Below are 20,448 nucleotides of genomic sequence, written 5' to 3' on the forward strand. Positions count from 1 at the left end.
TTGGACTACAGAAAATATATTTTTTTTGACTACAATAATTTATTGTTTATGGATCACTTGTCCACTCCTTCCATTTATTGATAAGGTGTAGAGGTTGCACTGCCAGGGCCACTCGGGCGGCTGGGTGCAGGGTGCTTTTGAGCCTTCGGGCGCTCAATTGATTTCAATTGGAAATCTCCGGTTTAGAAAAAGACTGCAAGCTCGGGGACGACGATTCTTCAGGTGCCACCACCACTTCGAGAGGTAAGTTGGGTAGTTGGAGGATAGGTAGGTACCCCGGGATTAGGCACAGGGGGCCACCGGGTGCAGGGGTGCCTTATGGTGTCGGGAAAGCTTACCCTCTGTTGATCGCGGTTGGGGGGGGCATCTTGTTCTGAGGCTGCAGGCTTCTTCAGGATTGTCGAGGGAGGTCCTTGGGTGCCGGACTCGGGGTCACAGTCGCCGTGGGGTCGTCCTTGTTGTCTTTGTTCACTCCGGCACAGGCCAGGCTTGGCTGGTGAAGAGTGTGCTGGGTTTGCGGTTCCGGGCTGCTGCCAGGGATTAGAAGTAGATTTTGAGTAGAGCCTCTACTCATGGGAGTCCCAGTGGGCTTGGAGTGAAAAGGTAGCCAGGTCCTCCGGGGTTTGTGAGGTTGCTGGCCACAAGAGATGCCGGGTTGGAGCAGGAGCAGGTTCGAGGGTCGACAGGTCGGTAGGGCTGGGGCCAAAGCAGTTGGTGTCTTCCTCTTCTTAGCAGCTGCAGGGCAGGTCTTCTTTCTTCTAGCTCTTCTTCAGATTTTGGAATCTGGGGAAGGAAGGTTCAGGGTGCCCCTAAATACTAGATTTAGGGTCGTTACAGGTAGGTGAAGGGCAGGGGCCAATGGGTCCCTGTCCTGGGGTGGGTACACCCCCTATCCTGCCTCTCTCCTGAGGGAGGGCGGCAGTAGCCTAGTCCTGATTGGGCAGGGCTTCCCATCTTCAAGATGGCGAGAGCCCGGAGATGTGCTCCACCTTCCCCACCTGTATCCAGACACTCAGCCTGCAAGAGCAGTGTGTGTGTGTTAGGGTACAGGGTCTCTAAGGGTGGCACAATGAGTGCTGCAGCCCTTAGAGGCCTTCCCTGGTCACCTAGGGTACCATTTACCAGGGGCTGACATGTGGCCAGGGTTTGCCAATTTGGGTTTTGGCTCTTTGGCAGTTTTTAGGGAAGGAACACAGGCCCTGGGCACCTGATTGGCAGGAGCCCAGGGCACAACAAGGAAAAGTGCATCAGCTATTACTCAAAAAAAAAAAGGGGGGGGGGATTACTGCAACAGAAACCCACTTTCTTACACCCACACAATATCAAGAACAAGAGTTTAGTTGGAAAAGGGGGTCGTAGATAACCCCGGCCGTATTTATTAACAAATGTAATCGAACAATGAATATTAAAAAATTTTACAAAATTTTACGCAGAGAATCATATAATTGACATTTGTTTACATTTGATATGTACAGATATCAGATGGCTATCCTTAACATAACTCTAATACAAGTTATTCCTATCCGAATCTAAGCATAACATAATTCATAATCATAATGGCAATCGTTTTCTGCGTATCCATGTATGAGCCTACAGCAAGGTCAATAACTGGTGTCAGATCCTTATCAATTAAACCCCCGCCTGAGTGAGCTTGCGCAGAGGGCCCGTTCACTGTCAGGGTACATCCCCCCGCCCCTCCCCCCAGTTACCCCCGTTCGCTCTGTATACTCTCTCCATCAGGAGCCCTTGCAGTTCTGCGCCCTTTATTGGCGCCAATGTGCACGTGCGGGGTGGCCAACCAGCCTAGGAAAAGCGCATCTCCCCCCTCCCCCGCAGCCATACAGCCACAAAGGCTGTAACTGCCCCTGGAGTTCTAGGAGGGACGACTTCTCCCTCCCCCTTGGGCGACCCCATTCAATAATGACGCCGCCCCCTAAGGACCTTAAATTTACTGCTCACCAATCATGACCTTACCGCCACAGGCCAGCATAGTTGCCCGACTGTCTGGCCCCCCCATATCCTCGTGCTAACTAGGTCATGCCCTGCTTTTCAAGCCCACTAACCACGCCAGCAGATTCTCTGAGATTGCATTCCCCACCGTTGATAAATGGACATAGTCTTCTAAGAAGCATGGGTCCCCCCTGATACACCCGTGGGCGATCGTCTGCAATGGAGGAGACCTAAACAACCTCTCTATCTTGTTGTTGATAAGCAACCCACTTCTGTGAATATGGATTACACTAGCCCTCTTCTACCCAGATTCACCAGATCATTCCCTCCTAGGTGTAAGATAATGATATCCGGACGGGGACCCCTTTTACTCTGAAAATCCCCTATAAAAACCCCTGCACTGACTCAAAGGCCCCCCTCTCCCATGGAATGAGACTTTTAAACCAGCCTGCTCCGCCCTGTGTATGTAGTTCCCTGAACAGAAAAATGCCTTCGAACGTGTCACATAGGAATGGCCTATAATCCAAACCACCTGTGCTCCCGACGCTGGCAGAGGTGCATGTCCTTCCTTCGTTCGTTGTGGATGTTCCGACGCCAGTTTCCCCCCTGCGTGACAGGTTCGAGAAACTGTAGAGATTAAGCAGAAAGACACGCATCAGTACAGTGCACACAGCCCACTTACAACATGTGCAGCCGCACATAACGTTTGTAACAATTGGAGGACCACCTCCCAATTCTCTTGACATTTCTGCTGTGTAACCCCCTTGCTGTTGCCTCGGTCGCAGCCCCTATTCTAAACTAATGGGTTCCAAAGCGAGCAGGATCTAAACCTGTCTGCTTAATTGCCATGTCCATGACCCTCTTAAACTGAAACCGGGTGAGAGGTGTACCATCTGCATGGATTAATAACGTCCCACCCCTTATAGAAGATCTAAGCCCCAAAAATGCTTCCAATTGTGCTACAGGGCAGCATGGATTGCCATGTGCTCTATGCAAATCTAACCCCTCACCGCGTTCCTCTTGGTCAGTTTTGGACTTTTTAATGGATATTAGTAGGGCGTCACCATGTATTTTTACATGGTCTAACTGCAAACCCCCTTGTGCATCCTGCTTATTTTGGGCGACCAATTCCCCAACGCGAAATGCGCCATAAAAGGCTAGTGAAAAGGCCGCCCTGAATAATAAAGCTTCCCCTTTTGTCGTGCAGACAGCGTCAAGCGTCCCCAGTAGGGCGTCTAGTAGTTCCACTCCTATTGGACGCCTTGAATTGGGTGTTGTTCCCTGGATGCGCTGCCAACCCTTTAAAGCCTTCCTGACTGTAAAGCTATCAGTGAGATCCCCCTTGTCCCTGGCTCGGGCGAAGAAAGATATCGCTGCCACGTGTCGCCTGGCTGCCGCCACAGAGTGTCCCTTCTCATGTAAAACGCCTAAGTAATGTAGCAATGCCCTTGGGGTGTGCCATTCTTCCACCCAATCCTTTCCCAAGAAAGTGCAATATGCCCAAAACGCCCCCTCATAGGCTTTCTTGGTCCTGGGAGCTAGGCTAGCTGCCACAAGGTTCGGTAGTTGGGGACACCAATCAGCCAAAGTACTTCTGGGAAGGGTGTTGGGTTCGCTTCTGCAGAAGGGAGGTGTGTTCAGAAGACCTGCATCTTGAAGCGAGAGAGTGCATCAGCAGCATTATTCAACAAACCTGGGACATGTTTAGCCTTAAACAGTATGTTCTCCTTCATACACAACAGGACAAACGCTTTTAACAGGCGGAGGATCATCTTACATCTCACAGCCTGCTGATTGATGCATTCCACCACAGTCCTGTTGTCATACCAAAATACCACTGATTGGTTACGCAGCTTGTCCGGCCATACCGTTAAGGCCACACAGATAGAAAACAATTCTAAGAAGCCAATTGTAGCCGTTAATCCATTCTGCACCCATGTGTCTGGCCACCTGTGGGCAAAGTTCAACTGTCCTACAGTTTGTTGCAACTGATGCAAGGTAACCTTATCCTTAGCCAAGCATTGCTGTAAAGTTGTCTTGAATTTCTTAATCTTATCTTCCGGCAAGCGGAAACACCCTTGGACTGAATCGAGCTCAATACCTAAGAATTCTATCTTTGTCGTTGGTCCAACTGTCTTTCCCGGCACCAGCGGAACCCCAAAAGCCCGCATGAGTGTGCAGAATTCCTGCAGTGCCCATGCACAATTCTGAGAGCCCGCCGACCCCAGGATAAGAAAGTCATCTAGATAGTGCATGACAGACAGGTGCCCGGTCACACGTCTAAAAACCCATTCCAAAAATGAACTGAACTTTTCAAAATAGGCGCAGGAGACCGAGCAACCCATGGGCATACACATATCCGTGTAGAATTTGTCTTGAAACTTGAAGCCTAGCAAGTGAAAGTCCTCTGGGTGAACTGGTAAAAGACGGAAGGCTGATTCAATATCAGACTTTGCCAGCAAAGCGCCAGGGCCCAGCTCCCTAAGCATTTCCACGGCCTGATCAAATGATGCGTATTTCACACTACAACTTTCCTCACTGATGGCATAGTTTAGTGAGTTGCCTCTAGGTGCGGATAGGTTATGGATCAACCGGAACTCGCTCTCCTCTTTTTTGTGAACACCACCCAGTGGTGAACAAACAAAATTATGCACCGGAATGCGATCAAACGGGCCCACTATTCTGCCCAGGCGTAACTCTTTAGCAATTTTATTTGCGGCCACGCCAGGGTTTGTCCTTACTGACAATTGATTTTTGCATTCAGGCATCACGACATGACCCGGGGCAGGAATCCTTAACCCATATGTGAAACCTTCTAGCAGTATCATGACAGGGGTATCTGTTTAGCCACGGGGTCATAGCTGTGATGTCAAAGGGGGAATGTGTGACTTGGTGCACCCTGCCATCAATCCTGCTTTCTCTTGCCTTTATCCCTTGATTTTTTGAGACACTTAGATTCTGGGTGGGAAGGATTGCGCAGATAGAGCAGGCATATTTAAACTTGCATGTGCCTGGCGCCCTAGTGCATGTTCTTCTGTTAAAATCCCAACAAGTCCCCTTCCGCCCCACTCCACCACCTGAGCCATGGGCAGGGCCTGTGTTCTGCGCAGGCCGAAAGGGCTGATAAGGCTGAAACGCTGGAATTGCCTGTCCTCTTTTCGCCTGCGTTGTGCTAAACTGAAAATTGGTCTGTGGTGCGCCAAACTGATCCAACCAAGAGATTGTGTCGACCTGGTTCCAGGATAGCGCAGGATCAGATGCCTTCGCCCTCCTGAAGTTTGTCATAATGTTTCCAACCCCATCCCCCATATTTGTCTTGAGCCATAGTAATGCGGTTCTGGTAACATGCCATCTCTGCCTGTATGTTAGGGAAACGTTCAGCCATTATTGCCATGAATACTGAAAAACCCCTGATCCAGTTGTTTAAGTTCTCCTCCACTCTGAATCTTAACAACTTGCTTGCCCATTCTCTGGGGAGCATCCAGTCTTGATGTTTCTTATCTTCCTCCCTCTCCCTTTCTTCTACTAGCAGAGAAAACATGCTAACATAGCACCCTGACCAAATGAGTTCCTTCAACTCGCGTGACACATGCCTAGCCACGTTCTCCCTTCCGGTATGAGATTCTCCCACTCCCAGCATTGGCAGTGTCTCCTGCTTACCTGCTGTGGTCACTCCAGCAGGTTCTGTCAGCTTCTCTTTCGCCTGGTTGACCACCGGTACTTTTTTGTTGATGTCCCCTGGTGAAACCCCATTGATGGGGCTAGGAAGAGAAGGAGGTGCCTGCCCTGTTCCTAGTGCCCTACTGGTGTTACCACAAACTGGGCAATCAACTTCCTTGCTTCTGCCTCAGGGTCGCCCTGCATGCCCTTCCCCCCTACTGTTGGTGACAAAATCCCTGCTTTCCCCAACCAAGGCAGAACCGCCGCTAAATGCGCCACCAAATCTGTTGGAACCAGATTAATGCCTGCTGGACTATCTTTATGGACCCCACTATCTGGCAGCCCTGTGGCGTGATGGCTACCGGAACTGCGCCTGCTGGGACGACCGGTAATGGCTCAGGCAATGGTTCTCCCAAAGATACCACCCCCACTGGCATTGTCGGGACCGGGGCACTCAAAGGGACTCCCCCCCCCCCCCCCCCCCCCCCCCCCAGCGGGACCACTCCTGACGGTCCAGGAACCTCCCCGTCCTTGGGCTGCGGTACCGGAGCCGTGGTTTTAACCTTAGGCCCATTCTTTCTGGGCTTAACCCACGTAGGCAGGTTTTGCCCCAATCTATCTACCTTTTTCAATCGCTTGTCCATGGTAGCCATCTTTCTCATCATCGTTTCCATCATACATTCCATGCGAGAGCACTTGTCGCCCGCTTCATTTTTCCTGACATTGTCACTTCCTTCCCTGCTGTTTTGACCCTTGTACTAGCACCGTGTCTACAATGCTAGGCCTATTTACCTTATTTGTCTAAAGTTACACACCGCGATAAAATAAAATCTGATAAAATACTGTGCAGCACTCTGACCCTGTAATGAACCACCCGTGCGTTGCGCGTCGCTATTAGTACTGCGACCGCCCCAGCATATAGCACTGTACCTGGATTCAATAATCTCTTGTGCGCGCTGCACTCCCTGCAGTACCTGCTGCAATCTCAAATGTCTTTAGCAAACAATATGCTTATCTAGTAACCTTTATCTGTCCCAGTATCTGTCACAGTATGTTCTGCTACCTGTTAAAACGTCCCCAAAAAGAAAAACAATCAGCATTTACACACTCCACTCCACTTTAAATGTTGCCCAATTCCTAATTAAACAACACTCCCGTGTGGCCTCCCGGGCAGTCACTAATAAAAGGGGCCTAACAGTGCAGAAACATTGGGAATTGAACACTCAATCATGAGAGTAGCAAAGCGATCTTCACAATCAGGCCACAGATGTATTCAACTTTAAAAACATGCCCAAACGCTTTTTCCGCTAATAATTTACAATGCCAAGTAACCCGTGATGATCGTGTGCACTGGGAATTATGGTACCTCCCTGCACGCTACACCGGCTGGGTCTGCCGGGCAATCCTTAACTAACTCACGTGTTACTAACGTGTGGGTGAGCGCTAACCGTCACCGCGCACGATTATCTGGCCTGGGAAGCTGCCAATCGAAATGCGACTCGCTTCCTCCACGCCCGATGAGCTCTTACTTCTTTCTTCCGCGCAGACACGCGACTCCGACTCCAACTCCGAAGCGCCGATCGGCCCCCGAGGTCCTTGTGCCACGCCAGAAGCTCCTCGCCTTCCTCTGCAATCATCGTCCCGCTACACCGGTCGCTGCTCCCGACACACCGCTATAATCGTCCCAGAAAAAGAAAGCAAATAATATATTACGACCTCCTAGCGAGGTCGCACTACAGGCTGGGGAGCGCGGAAGGCAAAGAGGAAGATTCCTCTGCTCCCCAGCCTTTTATCGGCAAATACTAGCTCCCCCGGGAGGGCTGGATCACTTCCGGGTCACGACCCGGCCTGCCAATGAGAGAGGAGGCGCGCCTGTCGCGTCACTGCTGTGCGTGACAGGCCCGCCTCCTTTGGTCGTCGGGGGCTGGCAGGACCGCCATATTATCGGCGGGTCCGATGCCGGCCCCACCTTTTCTATCCTTCCTTCCCCCATCGCCCCTCAGTAGCTCCCGGAGTCCAGATCCCAACTTACTGCCCTGCCCGGGGCTTCCCGAGAGCACTCAACAACTCCCCACTTTCATGGAGAAGGCAGAGAGAGGAGTCGAAGAGCGAAAGGAGAAAGAGAGCCGATTGGGTTTATATTCTACATGGAGCCTGATCACACTTTTTAAATTGATTGCACTTTGCATGGAACAGCAGGTTTTTGTGCTATTGCATCTTCGTTTGGCTCCTAGCCTTGAAGAATTTGCTGTTTGGCACCACGTGATGTAAAGACCTTCAGACTGCCCTCATATTACCCTGTGGTGGGTAGAGTGGCACTCGAGGAAGGCGAGTTAATAATGTATGCCCAGGCACCAGCTCTGCCTGCCAACTTTCCCTAGCGCTGTATTTTGTAATTCCGTAATCCTAGCACCAGACAAAGCTCTTAGTTAACCAAAGGGCCCTCTAAAGTGGGCCTAAATATTTCCACCCTGCCATTAGAGATATTTCCCAGCGAGTAACACCTGAGTATTTCGTGAACTTTGCGAGTTCTTCACCATTGATTGGAGAGCGGTCATCTGTTTTGGGTAAATTAGGACTACCGTAGGCTTCTGGGGCTCTGGGCTTGGTAATAAATACTGCGTCACCTAACCTACCAGTGGGAGCCGGAAATACTCGTCAATGAAGACTCATAGTGTTAGGAACTTAACATTACCAGAGACACATATATTTAAGTGGAGTCTCTGCACCTTTTTTCATAAAACACACAGTGAAATCTGGACCAGTATATCACAAGACTTTATTTCAACCAGATCTACTTCAGAATATATATACAAACATTTCACCTTTTATATCAAGTAAGTAGTGCGACAACGATGGATAAGCAAAGAGTAAACAATGTAAAAACAGCTGAATATTACATTATGTTGATTCCTTTCTTGTTCCGGCTAATAATAATATTTAGCAGTGAACAGTCTGCCATTGCGAGAGATGCAGTGCTTCTAGCCACAGCATGGCCAGTCACCAGTGACACGTGAAGTAACAGGAGATGTTGTAGCACCCAAGATAATGTGCTGCATAGCTAAACACTGATAAGGTCCCAAAGGCGAGACCTATTGGCTATGCCAATGCTTGTTACATATCATAATGTCCATTTTTATCACGGTTTTACAAGTTAATTCTAAAAAGTAATCTACGCAATTGAATTTTGTTCCCATTAACTCCCTTTGCACATTTTTTTGCTAGTCCTCTTAACACCAGCTGGAAGTTTGTTGCCAGTGGCTAGGCAAAACTTGGAGCAAACACAATTTACATTGAGGAGCTAAAGGGGGAAAAGCGCAATAACGGACACAAGTGCTATTTGTGCCTTTTGTGGTAGTCAGGGTCTGAATTCATCACTTGGCCACACACAGTGGAGCTAATGGTTACACATAGGTGCTGGAAATAGGGGCGCTGCAGCACCCACAGAAATAATCATGCCAGAGTTCAGAAGGTGGATGAGCAATAAAGGGGCCATTACGTTTTGTGTTTATCCTGCCACCTAAGCTACGCATTCAAAGACTTAGGTAAAACGTCAGGCTGTGTCTTCTGACAGATTGGTGCTTATTCGGAAACTGGAGTGTACTTTTATGTTTCTGACTGCAAAGTGAGAGGATATTGTAAAAGGTATATGATAATCGCTCTGGGGTACAGGAATCGAAAGGAATCGCTGCTGGATGTCTGATTCTTTCGAACTACAGACATTTAAATATAGGTAAATTATCAATACACATATTTGAAATTATATCAGCAATTAGGAAAGCACAAACGAGGCACTATTTTGTAATTCTGAAATGTAATGGAAACAAATAATTTGGAAGGATCAAGCCACTTTACTTGGTGATGTGCAAATGATAAATATTTGCCAAAATCTGATTTGCACACATTATCAGTTTTGAACTATATAAATTTACCAGTAAAGCTGTATGTTTATGCAAGTTTAGTGGCCATTTCAATGGAAAATGTGCTGACTGTAAATGAGTGTGCTACCTCACCAATGCTCCAAATTGCACCGCCAGCGGCTTGCCGTACCGTACCACTCTCCCACTGAATGGGCAAGGAACGTTTGTATGATGCTTGGATTCTTCACAGTCTCTACAACTTCAGTGATATAACCATATTGTCAGCACTCTCACTCTAAAAATATTACAGTTACAGCCCCACAGTGGTCACATGTGAGCAAACCGTGCTCTTGTATTACATCGCTCTGTGCGCTAAACTCTAGTTACAAAACACTTGTGCACTGTAAAATGTTTATTTTCATAAAAAGATTTTCATATTCTTCCCCTTTTGTTTCAGGCTGCACAAGGAATTATGCAAATGGTAGAAGATACACTTATTGAGCATGCTCACACAAAGCCTCTACTTCCAAGCCAACTTGTCCGATACAGAGAAGTTCAGTTACCTGACCGTAAGTGAAATAATTTTATAGTCTGTATACCTGGATGCCCTGAATAATAATAGGCCTGTTACACCAGTAAGGATTGACTACTAATTTTAACTGTTGCACTGTTCGTGGTATGGTGGGGTGAGACGAACTCACAATTGACATGAAAAAGGCACAGTAGTTTTGCAGAAAGCATATTTTATACATTGTTGATTTTAGGGGCTCTGACATTGCACTTTGACAATGCTGAAAGGCAAAGCAAGGATGGAAACAGCAAATCTATTAGTGAGGGCCAGGTTTGGTTTATAGGCAGAGCATAATAGGGTGGTCACAATAATTTAATAAAAATTAAATGTATGGAAAAAGGATTAATAAAGTGGCACCCACCATATTGTGAAGCAGACTTTAAAAAATAACAGTTAAGAAAAAATGAGGCAGTGGGTCTGCCAACGTTATTGGGCCCCTACATGCAGTAAGTGCTACAAAAGAGCTGGGGGCTTTTTTGTTTACCAATTTGGTGTCTTAAACATTTTGAAAGGATATTTTCATCTTACCTCCTCCAGTGAAAACAAAATCTCATTTACTGTGATTCAAAGTTTTTGAGACCACACAGGTTTGTTTTCAGCTAAAAGCCATACCAACATTACAACATACACATAATAATCAAGTAAGTGCTAATACCACATTAATAGCAATGCAGTCATAAAAAGAACTCCGTGTTACATTTATCAATTACTGTTTACAGTACATTTCACACCCAAATACTTAGCTCAAATGTATAAATCTCCAGACAGCCCAGATGTAAAAAGTCACATGCTTTACTATGTATTCCTTAAAAATGGGCATCAGACACTTTTGTGAATGGACATGGTTTTGGAGTAGAAATCATAAAATTGTGATCACACAGGTCATTCTGATAGGCTGTTGGAAAACATTTAAACAAAATATTCTTAGGTCGGTAACGTACCCAATCAGAATTTAGAATAAAAGTATGATAGGCTTTTGGATAAAATTTGTCATTGTAGTGTATGCATCCCAAATAATCTTTATAAATAACGTGACAAGCTTGTCATGAGCCAATGCTCTACTTCATAAAAGTTTTTCCTATACATAATATGCAAGTATTTCTCCTTCAATGATTTGATGGAGTACGATTTAGCTTTAGTAGATTCACCCCAAAGATCTTCCATACTCATTACCGTTTGGCTGAATGGAACATGCCAAAACCACAACTTTCTGTTAGTACTTTGAAGCTCAGGAACCTCAAGCATAACATTGCTATAAACCTCAGCATGTGGATTCCTACTCGGCCGCGGCAAATAAAGAAGGGGACGCAATGCGATTTAGTTATTGGATTAATACTATGGTCACGGTGAAGAGAAATTTGGGGAGTACCTTGACGTAAGCTTAGGAGTGAACTTGAATACTTATTCTCCACTCTTTCTAGGAATTTTCCATTCATATAATCCCAAATCTCTGTTCCATATAATGCTGCTGCAACAGTCTTGTACTCATGTAATATGGTGGCAATGGTTGGCCTTCCAGCCTAGCTTTACACCTTGGTGCTGTAGCGCCAGTTTGTCTCAATATGATAATGGTTTTTTCTCTCTCGCTCTCTCTCTCTCTCTCGCTCTCTCTCTCTCACACCCACATCAACCTAGAATCAAAGCAAATCCATAATTAATCGAAATAACTACTGTTCTCCAGTATTGGGGTGTCTTTCATAGATTCACATGCTTGAATATTCCCCGTCGTCGGAGTGGGAGTCCCACGGTAAATAATATAGCAATATATACAGTCATTATATATATATATATATATATATATATATATATATATATATATATATATATATACAGACATATACATAAGTAATCATATAAAACAGAGATATAAGTAAGTGATAAACATCAAGAATGTCCCTATATGAAATCTCCATAGAGATACATGGAAAGAGAAAAAAGACATTCGCAGTCTATCTCTGTCATTATGTTAGTCCAAACTACGGCCAATCAGGCGCCAGCTCCTCTCTAGAACCTTCTCCTCAGAGCTCCTCACCTCAGATTTTCTACTGCACGTCGTGTGAAAGGGAGTCTCCCTGAGCTCTGCTCAGTTTTGTTCTATTCAACATGTCTTCAAGTAAGAAGTCTTTGTTTAGACCTTGTTCTTCTTGTGGAAAGCTACGTTTATTCTCAGAAGATCCACACAGTAAGTGTATTTACTGTCTTTACCCAGACCATGAAGTGGCTAAATGTAAGTTCTGTAGAATTTTTTCTACAAAAACTTTGAAGGACAGGGAAGGCCGTCTCTTGTTGTGGCTACAGAGACTTAAGGATAAAGATGAAGTGCTTTCTGAGGTAGAAAGCCTTACTTCTGGCCGTTCCCACACAGCCTCTAAGCGCAGTAGCATACAAGAATTACCTTCTCCTTTTCTGAAAAAGAAGAAAATGTCTTTGACTATGACATCTGCCACTTCTTCTGCCTTGTCTACTGCTTTGTCGCCCACGAGACATAGTTCTCAGGCTGCTGAGGCTTCCACTTCCCAGTTTTCAGAGAAAAAACTGGCTTCGTCGTCGACGAAGCTTCCGACGACGAGATCTGCAATTTCCTGCTCGTCGACGGTGACACGACGACGACAGCATCTACATCGTCGTCGACGGTGTCGACGATGTTAATCAGTACCATCAAGACTGTATCCTCTATTGTACCTATTGCATCGTCGTCGTCGGCGAAGAAGGAAAAAATCTTGTCGACATTGATTTCGTCGTCGTCGAAGGTTGAGAAATCGTCCTCGTCGACGAGTACGTCGTCGAGTGACCCGTCGACGAAGAAGAAGAAGACCTCGTCGTCGTTTCTGCCGACGACTATGACAAGGGTTCCGTCGACGAAGGTTCCGTCGACGAAGGTTCCGTCGACGAAGGTTATGTCGACGGAGGTTATGTCGACGATGGTCCCGTCGACGATGGTCCCGTCGACGATGGTCCCGTCGACGATGGACCCGTCGACGCTAATTCCATCAGCTATGATTACGTCGACGATAGTCCCGTCGACGATGGACCCGTCGACGCTAATTCCATCAGCTATGATTACGTCGACGATAGTCCCGTCGACGATGGTTCCTTTGACAAGTCCATCTACAAGGATGTCCTCAGTACCTTCTATATCTCCGGTACCGTCGACGGCAATCTCTTCAGTGCAAATAAAAATTAAAAGGACGACTGCTACTCAGAGGTCCTTAACAGATCAGATTTCCTCCACGTCCACAGCACCTACTTCGTCGTTTGCCGCTGCTCCTTTGGTTCCATTGCCACCAAGTTCTCGACCTGATATGTCGGGTGAAATTATATTGTTGGAGGATTCCCATCTTCCTTCTCCATTGTTTGCCACGGATTCTGATCAGGATTCAGAAGAAGGTTTACCTGAATCGTTTGGGACGGCCCGCAGTCCCTCAGATTTAATAATAAAGTGCCAAGACGATAGTAGTGAGGATGAGGAACAATTTTATCAGCAAGAAGTTCCTACAGAAAGACAAACTGCGACGCTACCACTATCCCTCATAACAAATCTTCAACTCATGTTGGACGATTATAATAGACGTTTTCCGTTATCACCGCAAGAAGCTGTGGTCCCGCCTCTTCCAGTGGTGCCAACAACTATATCGGAACGGGTACCAGCTCCAATTCCATCTGTGGTAACACCTTCACTACCGCTGCAACATTGCTCCACTCGGGCAGTACCTTCTCAGGTCACTGAACAAGAGGAAGAAATTCCTCAAGACCGGGAGGATGGTGAAATTCTCGATTATGGTGGTGGTGATGATGATGATGATGATGATGATGATGATGATGATGGTATGACGGAGTGGGATGATTATCATGCTCAAACACCATCTCCCTCGGCAGTGATACCTGGTGACTCGCCACCGGTGGATATCGCCAGTTTTCACCAGTTAATGGATAGGGCAGCACAGAGATTCAAATTGACTACGGAGCATAAGGAGGAGGATTGTTTCCTTTACGATTTCAAAAACCAGCCTTTTAAACAAACGCATACAATCCCTATAATCGAATTTATTTGGGAGGAAGGCAAAAAGATTATGAAGACCCCAAATAGTCTTCCAGCACAGGTGCCCAGATTGGAAAAAAAGTACAAATCGCCTTCGGGAGCGCCAGCGTGTCTTACTGGTCAAGCAAAGGCAGATTCTGTCGTGACACAGGCCGCGCAACGTCGGGCTAGAAACCCTGCGTCAACGATCACGGCACCACCTGATCGTGATGGACGTCGTTTGGACGCCATAGGGCAGAAATTTTCTTCAATGGCTTCCACCACTGTTAGAGCGGCTAATGCTCTGGCCATTTTAGGCCGCTACGACCGTCGGGTATGGGCGGATATTTCAGCGTTAGTTGACCAACTGCCGGAACCATCGAAGAGTGAGGCCCTAAAGCTACTCCAGGAGGGTGAGCGTACATCTGCGGAGATGATAGACTGTGCAGTTGATATCGCCTTTATGGGATTCCGTCAGCTTGCTGGGGCAGCGGTATTGCGCAGGCAAGGTTCGTTGCACTCAAAATCCTTTCGTCAGGAAGTACAGGCAAAAATATTGGACATGGCATATGATGGAGAGGCTTTGTTTGGAGATCATGTGGATGAAGCTCTCCAATCGATAAAGAAGGATACGGAAACTGCCCGCTCTCTGGGCACGTTACAATTTCGGAAACAGTCCTTTCGGGGTGCACGCGGACGCGGCACCTCTTCTAATTTTCGACGAGGAAACAACCAGTATAGATCATATAGCCAAGGTTCCAACCGTTATTCCTATAACCAACAGCAAACCTCTCGACAACAGTCTTCCAAGACTTACAGAGGAAAATCCTCTTATAGGGGTTCTACCCCTAAGAGACAATGACTTGTATCAGTCCCAAAAAATCGGAGGTCGAATCTCTCTGTACTCTTCTCAATGGTCCTCCATAACAAAGGACCGTTGGGTTTTGGACATTGTAGAAAGAGGTCACACTCTAGAGTTCACCGAATTCCCTCCACCCACACCACTTACCGGACCACCACCAGCTCAAATCAAGGAACTGTTACATCAAGTTCAACTTCTAATAGACAAGGGAGCCATAGAGGTAGTTCCAAGATCTCAAAAGGAAAAGGATTTTATTCCCGATTTTTTTTCTTATCACCAAGAAGAACGGGGAATGGAGGCCCATTCTAGATCTGAGGGCTCAACAGATTTCTCAAGAAACAATCCTTTCGCATGTTGACGCTTGTAGAGATCTTGCGCTTACTCTCACAAGGAGATTTCATGGCAACAATCGATTTCCAAGATGCTTATTTTCATATCCCCATACTACGACAACATCGGAAATTCCTTCGTTTTCGAGTGGGTCGGAAGGATTTCCAGTTCAGAGTACTACCATTCGGCTTACGCTCGGCCTCGCTGTTTACAAAGGTGCTAGCCCCTGTCGTAGCGTTCCTACGTCTCCAGGGTGTGCAGATCTTCCCATATCTGGACGACTGTCTCCTAAAATCACAATCGGAGGTTCAACTTCGACAGCACACACGTCTTTGCAAGGAGGTGTTTCGCGCCTTAGGGCTCAGCATAAATACCGCGAAGTCTCATCTACAGCCTTCTCATTTCAGGGATTTTCTAGGAGCAACTTTGGAGACAGTGCCAGCCAGGGCACTTCCCTCCCAAGACCGTCTTCAAAGGATTCTCCGGCTGGTAACCCTTATCAGATCAAAAAGATCCGTTTCTGTACGACTGTTGAAGTCATTTCTGGGGATGGCGTCGTCATGCATTGCATTGATCCCTCATTGCAGGTTACGGACACGCCCCATCCAAGAAGAACTGGATGTTCAATGGCGTCAGGTTACGGGTTCTTTCAACGATCTCGTAACCGTCACAAATCGGATGAAGTCGGCACTGAAATGGTGGACACAACCGTTAAATCTAATGAAAGGCATTTCATTTCTGTCAATCATACCAGACATGACAATAACAACAGACGCCTCTCTAGAAGGATGGGGTGCTCATTTGGAGGATCTATCAATCAAGGGAAAATGGACAATATGCCAAAAAGCCTGGCACATCAACAGGTTAGAGCTCATGGCTATATTTCTGGCTCTCAAATCCTTTCTTCCTTTAATCCAAGGACAATCAGTCCTCATACAGACAGACAACACAACCTGCATGCACTACGTCAACAAGCAGGGCGGAACAAAATCCCCGAAACTGCCTCGTCTAGCCCAGTCGATCTGGGATTGGTCTCTCAACCATCACATCATGATTGCAGCAGTTCATCTACCAGGGGTATCCAATATCCTAGCGGATTCCCTGAGCAGGTCCTCCTCGTCGACCCACGAATGGGAGTTACATCAGCCGACGCTGGAGATGATATTTCGACGATGGGGACGTCCACAGCTGGATCTCTTTGCCACACCAGAGAACCGCAAATGCCGACACTATGCAAGCTGGCATCCCCACCAAGGATCACGGGGCAATGCCCTTTTGATGAACTGGTGCAATCTGTTTGCATACGCTTTTCCTCCAATCCCACTCATACCTCGGGTCCTGTGGAAAATGCGGAGGCAACCTTGCCATCTACTTCTAGTAGCTCCCCGTTGGCCTCGGCAAGCATGGTTCTCAGAGTTACTCCTAATGTCTCAGTGCGAACCAATCCTTCTACATCCTCGTACAGATCTTCTGACAATGAGCAAGGGGAAAATTTGTCATCCGAACCCCTCCTCACTGAGCTTATCAGCTTGGAACCTGAGCACTGTGAATTTGCCCATTTAGACATCCCACAGGACTGTAGAGACATCTTGGCTCAGGCGAGGGCTCCTTCTACGGTAAAGACGTACAAATTAAAGTGGAAAAGATTCTGCCACTGGTGTGCAGCTAATGGAGTTCATCCATTTCACTCCACGCCACAACAATTGCTACCTTTCTTCTTGCACTTAGCTAACTCCGGATTGTCTCATGCAACCTTGAGGGTTTTTCTGGCGGCAATCTCCCGTTTCCGTCAAGATGGTTCAACGTCCCTTTGTTCTTCAAGGATTATCCAACAATTCTTCAAAGGGTTATTTCGTAAATTTCCTCCTGTTAGACGCCCACCTCCATTGTGGCATCTGAACATCGTATTGGCACAACTGATGAGGCCACCATTTGAACCTATTCACAAGGTAGAGTTGAAGTTTCTAACTTGGAAGGTGGCTCTTCTTCTGGCACTAACGTCTTCACGTCGTGTCAGTGACATTCATGCATTTACCATAAATCCGCCTTTCCTACAGTTCAAACCAGATTCTGTAGTGTTGCGTACAAATCCAACTTTTTTTGCCTAAAGTACCTTCAGACTTTCATATTAACGAACCAGTGATTTTGAAAACCTTCTTTGCTAATCCTCAAACTCCTGCGGAGCAGAGATTACATTCCCTGGATGTGAAACGATGTTTAAAGTTCTACATCAGCAGAACAGCTTCTTTACGGAAAACTGATCAACTCTTCATAGCTTATGGACGCTATCACAAGGGACGTCCAGTAACAAAACCAACTATTGCACGTTGGGTTTCAGCAGCCATCGTCTTCTGCCATCAAAAGGCAAACAAGCCATTGCAGTCACCAGTGAGGGCTCACTCCACTAGAGCGATGTCTTCTTCAACCGCATTATTTGCTGGAGTGCCTTTACATCAGATCTGCAGAGCAGCTACGTGGTCAAGTAGACATACGTTTACAAGACATTACTGCTTGGCAACTTTAAACGAGGAGGATGCTGCAGTTGGGCAGGCAGTGCTTCGCAATCTTTTTAAATAAGGTGAGCCTCTTCCTTCCCTCCTCCATATTGTTTCCATTTACTGTTGAGATAATGGTTCATTTACACTTATATAGATATTCAGTAATATCATATATATAAGGATATTGATTGGCATTACAACTGTTTAGTGCTGTTATAACTATGGAAACAATAATAATTGTTACTGCTGGCTATTCTATATTCAAGCATGTGAATCTATGAAAGACACCCCAATACTGGAGAAGAACAATTGTTACTTACCTGTAAACAGGTGGTTCTCCAGTATTGGTGTCTTTCATAGATTCACATGCGACCCTCCCTCCTCCCTTCAGAGGCTCTCTTCTCCTCATACACTCTAAAGTCACTTTGGTGCTACGAAAATCTGAGGTGAGGAGCTCTGAGGAGAAGGTTCTAGAGAGGAGCAGGCGCCTGATTGGCCGTAGTTTGGACTAACATAATGACAGAGATATACTGCGAATGTCTTTTTTCTCTTTCCATGTATCTCTATGGAGATTTCATATAGGGACATTCTTGATGTTTATCACTTACTTATATCTCTGTTTTATATTATTACTTATGTATATGTATATATATATATTATGACTGTATATATTGCTATATTATTTACCTTGGGACTCCCACTCCGACGACGGGCAATATTCAAGCATGTGAATCTATGAAAGACACCAATACTGGAGAACCACCTGTTTACAGGTAAGTAACAATTGTTCTTTCAATACACTGACCATGAATAGTCATGATTTTCAGTAAATGTGTATCTGGAAGAAACACGTTGGTAAGATTCCTTACCTTAGAATATCCCCAGGCGTCAGGCTGGATTCGGAAAGATTTTTTGTCAGCAATACCCTTGCACGTCGCTAGGCGTCGTCTGCGGCTCCGCGTCTGTCGTCGGCGTCGTGATCGCCGGGATGACGTAGTCGTAGTACTTAGACGCCGCCCTCGCGCGCTGACGTCCGTTCTTCTTTTTTCCGCGCCAGGAGGATGGAAGATCATACCCTTTAGTCACTTTTTGACTAAACTTTTTGGTCTTTTTTGGTTCATCTTTCGAGTCGACTTCGACTCCTGGTGCCGGTAGGGATGCCTGGTTTCAAGCCATGCGACTCCGGCCACCGACTGATGTTGGTTACGGATCACCACTGTCGGTGTCTCTACTGCCTTGGGGTCGACCATGATGCCGAGTCATGCCCCGACTGCCGGGCCTTGACCTCGAAGGCTAGGCGGGAGCGGTCCCGCAAGCTCCTCGAGGTCCGGCAGTCGGCTCCGTGCCGCTCGAGGTACCGGTCGAGGGATCAGTCACGGAGCCGCAGCCATCACCGCTCGTCGGGTTCGAAGTCCTCACATTCAGGTAAGTCGAGGCACAGTAACAAGAAGTCGAAGAAGCGACATCGCTCTTCAGACTCCCCTCGCCGGTCGCGCGACTCGGCTGAGGGTTCGGGTGGCACCACCCGTGCGGCTCTGTTGGAGCCGCAGGAGTCACATCCGGCCACATACCCTCCGGTCCCTGGGCCTAATGCGACTCTGGGCGAGATTCGGGACTTCCTCGTGGCCATGAGGAGTCTCGCTCCGCCGTCGAGGCCTGCCGTCACGCCTTCGGGCCCTGCAGGTCTGACTGGGAGGCCTAGCGAGCCGGCGCTCCGGCCACGGCGCCGTCGTCTACTTCGGTCCTGACGCCGCAGGCCCCTGTGGGATCCAGGCATGGATCCCTGTCGACGCGGTTTGACCTTACGACCCCTTCGCCAGCGCCGACCCCTATGGTGCCGCCCCCGGCGCCGTCTTCGGACGACGTCTTCCCCAGTTTGAGCCCTGGTCCGGTGTTGGAACTGCACCGCCCGGCGCCGTCTCCGGCGCCGGATGATGAGCAATTCATCTACCACCCGGCTCCGTCCTTTCAACCTGTCTACCAGGAGTTGGATGACGGAGACGACTGGGACGGGTCTGACGACCCTCTGGCACAGCAGTGCCAGTTTGATCAGGACTAGGCAGAAGAGCTGGGAGATGCCAGTGGTCTCGACACCTCCCCTGACACTGGCTTCATCTCTTTTCCCTCCGTGGCTATGGAGGAGGGTGCAAACTATTCTGTGGTGCTGCGCAGGGCTGCCGAAGCACTTCATCTGGAGCTCCCTGCAGTGGCCGTGAGGACTAACCTACTCACTGAAGTGCTTCAACCGCCAGTAAGCTCTTCGGAGCCTCTACTGCAGTTCAATGAAGCACTGACTAACGTTCTGATGGGCACCTGGTCCAAGCCCTCCACAGTCACTCCTGTGGACCAGAACGTGGCCCGGCGCCACCGCCCTGCACCGAGCCACCCCAGCTTTCTGTCGGTGCGCCCCACCCCTGAGAGCCTGGTTATCCAGGCCTCTACGTCCCAGACCGCCTTCCCGTCCGCTCCTCCGGATCAGGAGTCTAAAAGGTTGGAACAGTTTGGGAAGATGCTGTTTTCCTCCCTCAGTTTGGGGTTGCCGTCCATTAAGACCGCGTGCCTTTTGAACTGTTACACCCATTCCTTGTGGGATACCGTGGTGGACGTGCTGCCCCAGTGTCCGGAGGAGGCCTGGACACGGCTCGCCCCGGCTCTTGCTGAGGGGCGGGATGTAGCACAGTACTAGATTCGATGTGGGC

At 47.7% G+C, this 20,448-nt stretch overlaps 1 protein-coding gene across 4 annotated transcripts in view; it reads left to right on the top strand.

Moving 5' to 3' along the window:
- IDE (insulin degrading enzyme) overlaps nt 1-20,448 on the top strand; it is a 1,118,175-nt gene that overhangs the window by 856,808 nt on the left and 240,919 nt on the right. For all 4 annotated transcript variants that reach the window (XM_085606153.1, XM_085606152.1, XM_085606150.1 and 1 more), the window contains exon 19: nt 9,928-10,039. In XM_085606153.1, coding sequence (XP_085462279.1) covers nt 9,928-10,039 — 112 coding nt within the window. The remainder of the gene's footprint in view (nt 1-9,927; nt 10,040-20,448) is intronic.

The sequence above is a fragment of the Triturus cristatus genome, chromosome 1_2, assembly GCF_964204655.1.
Source record: "Triturus cristatus chromosome 1_2, aTriCri1.1, whole genome shotgun sequence".
Classification (NCBI taxonomy): domain Eukaryota; kingdom Metazoa; phylum Chordata; class Amphibia; order Caudata; family Salamandridae; genus Triturus; species Triturus cristatus.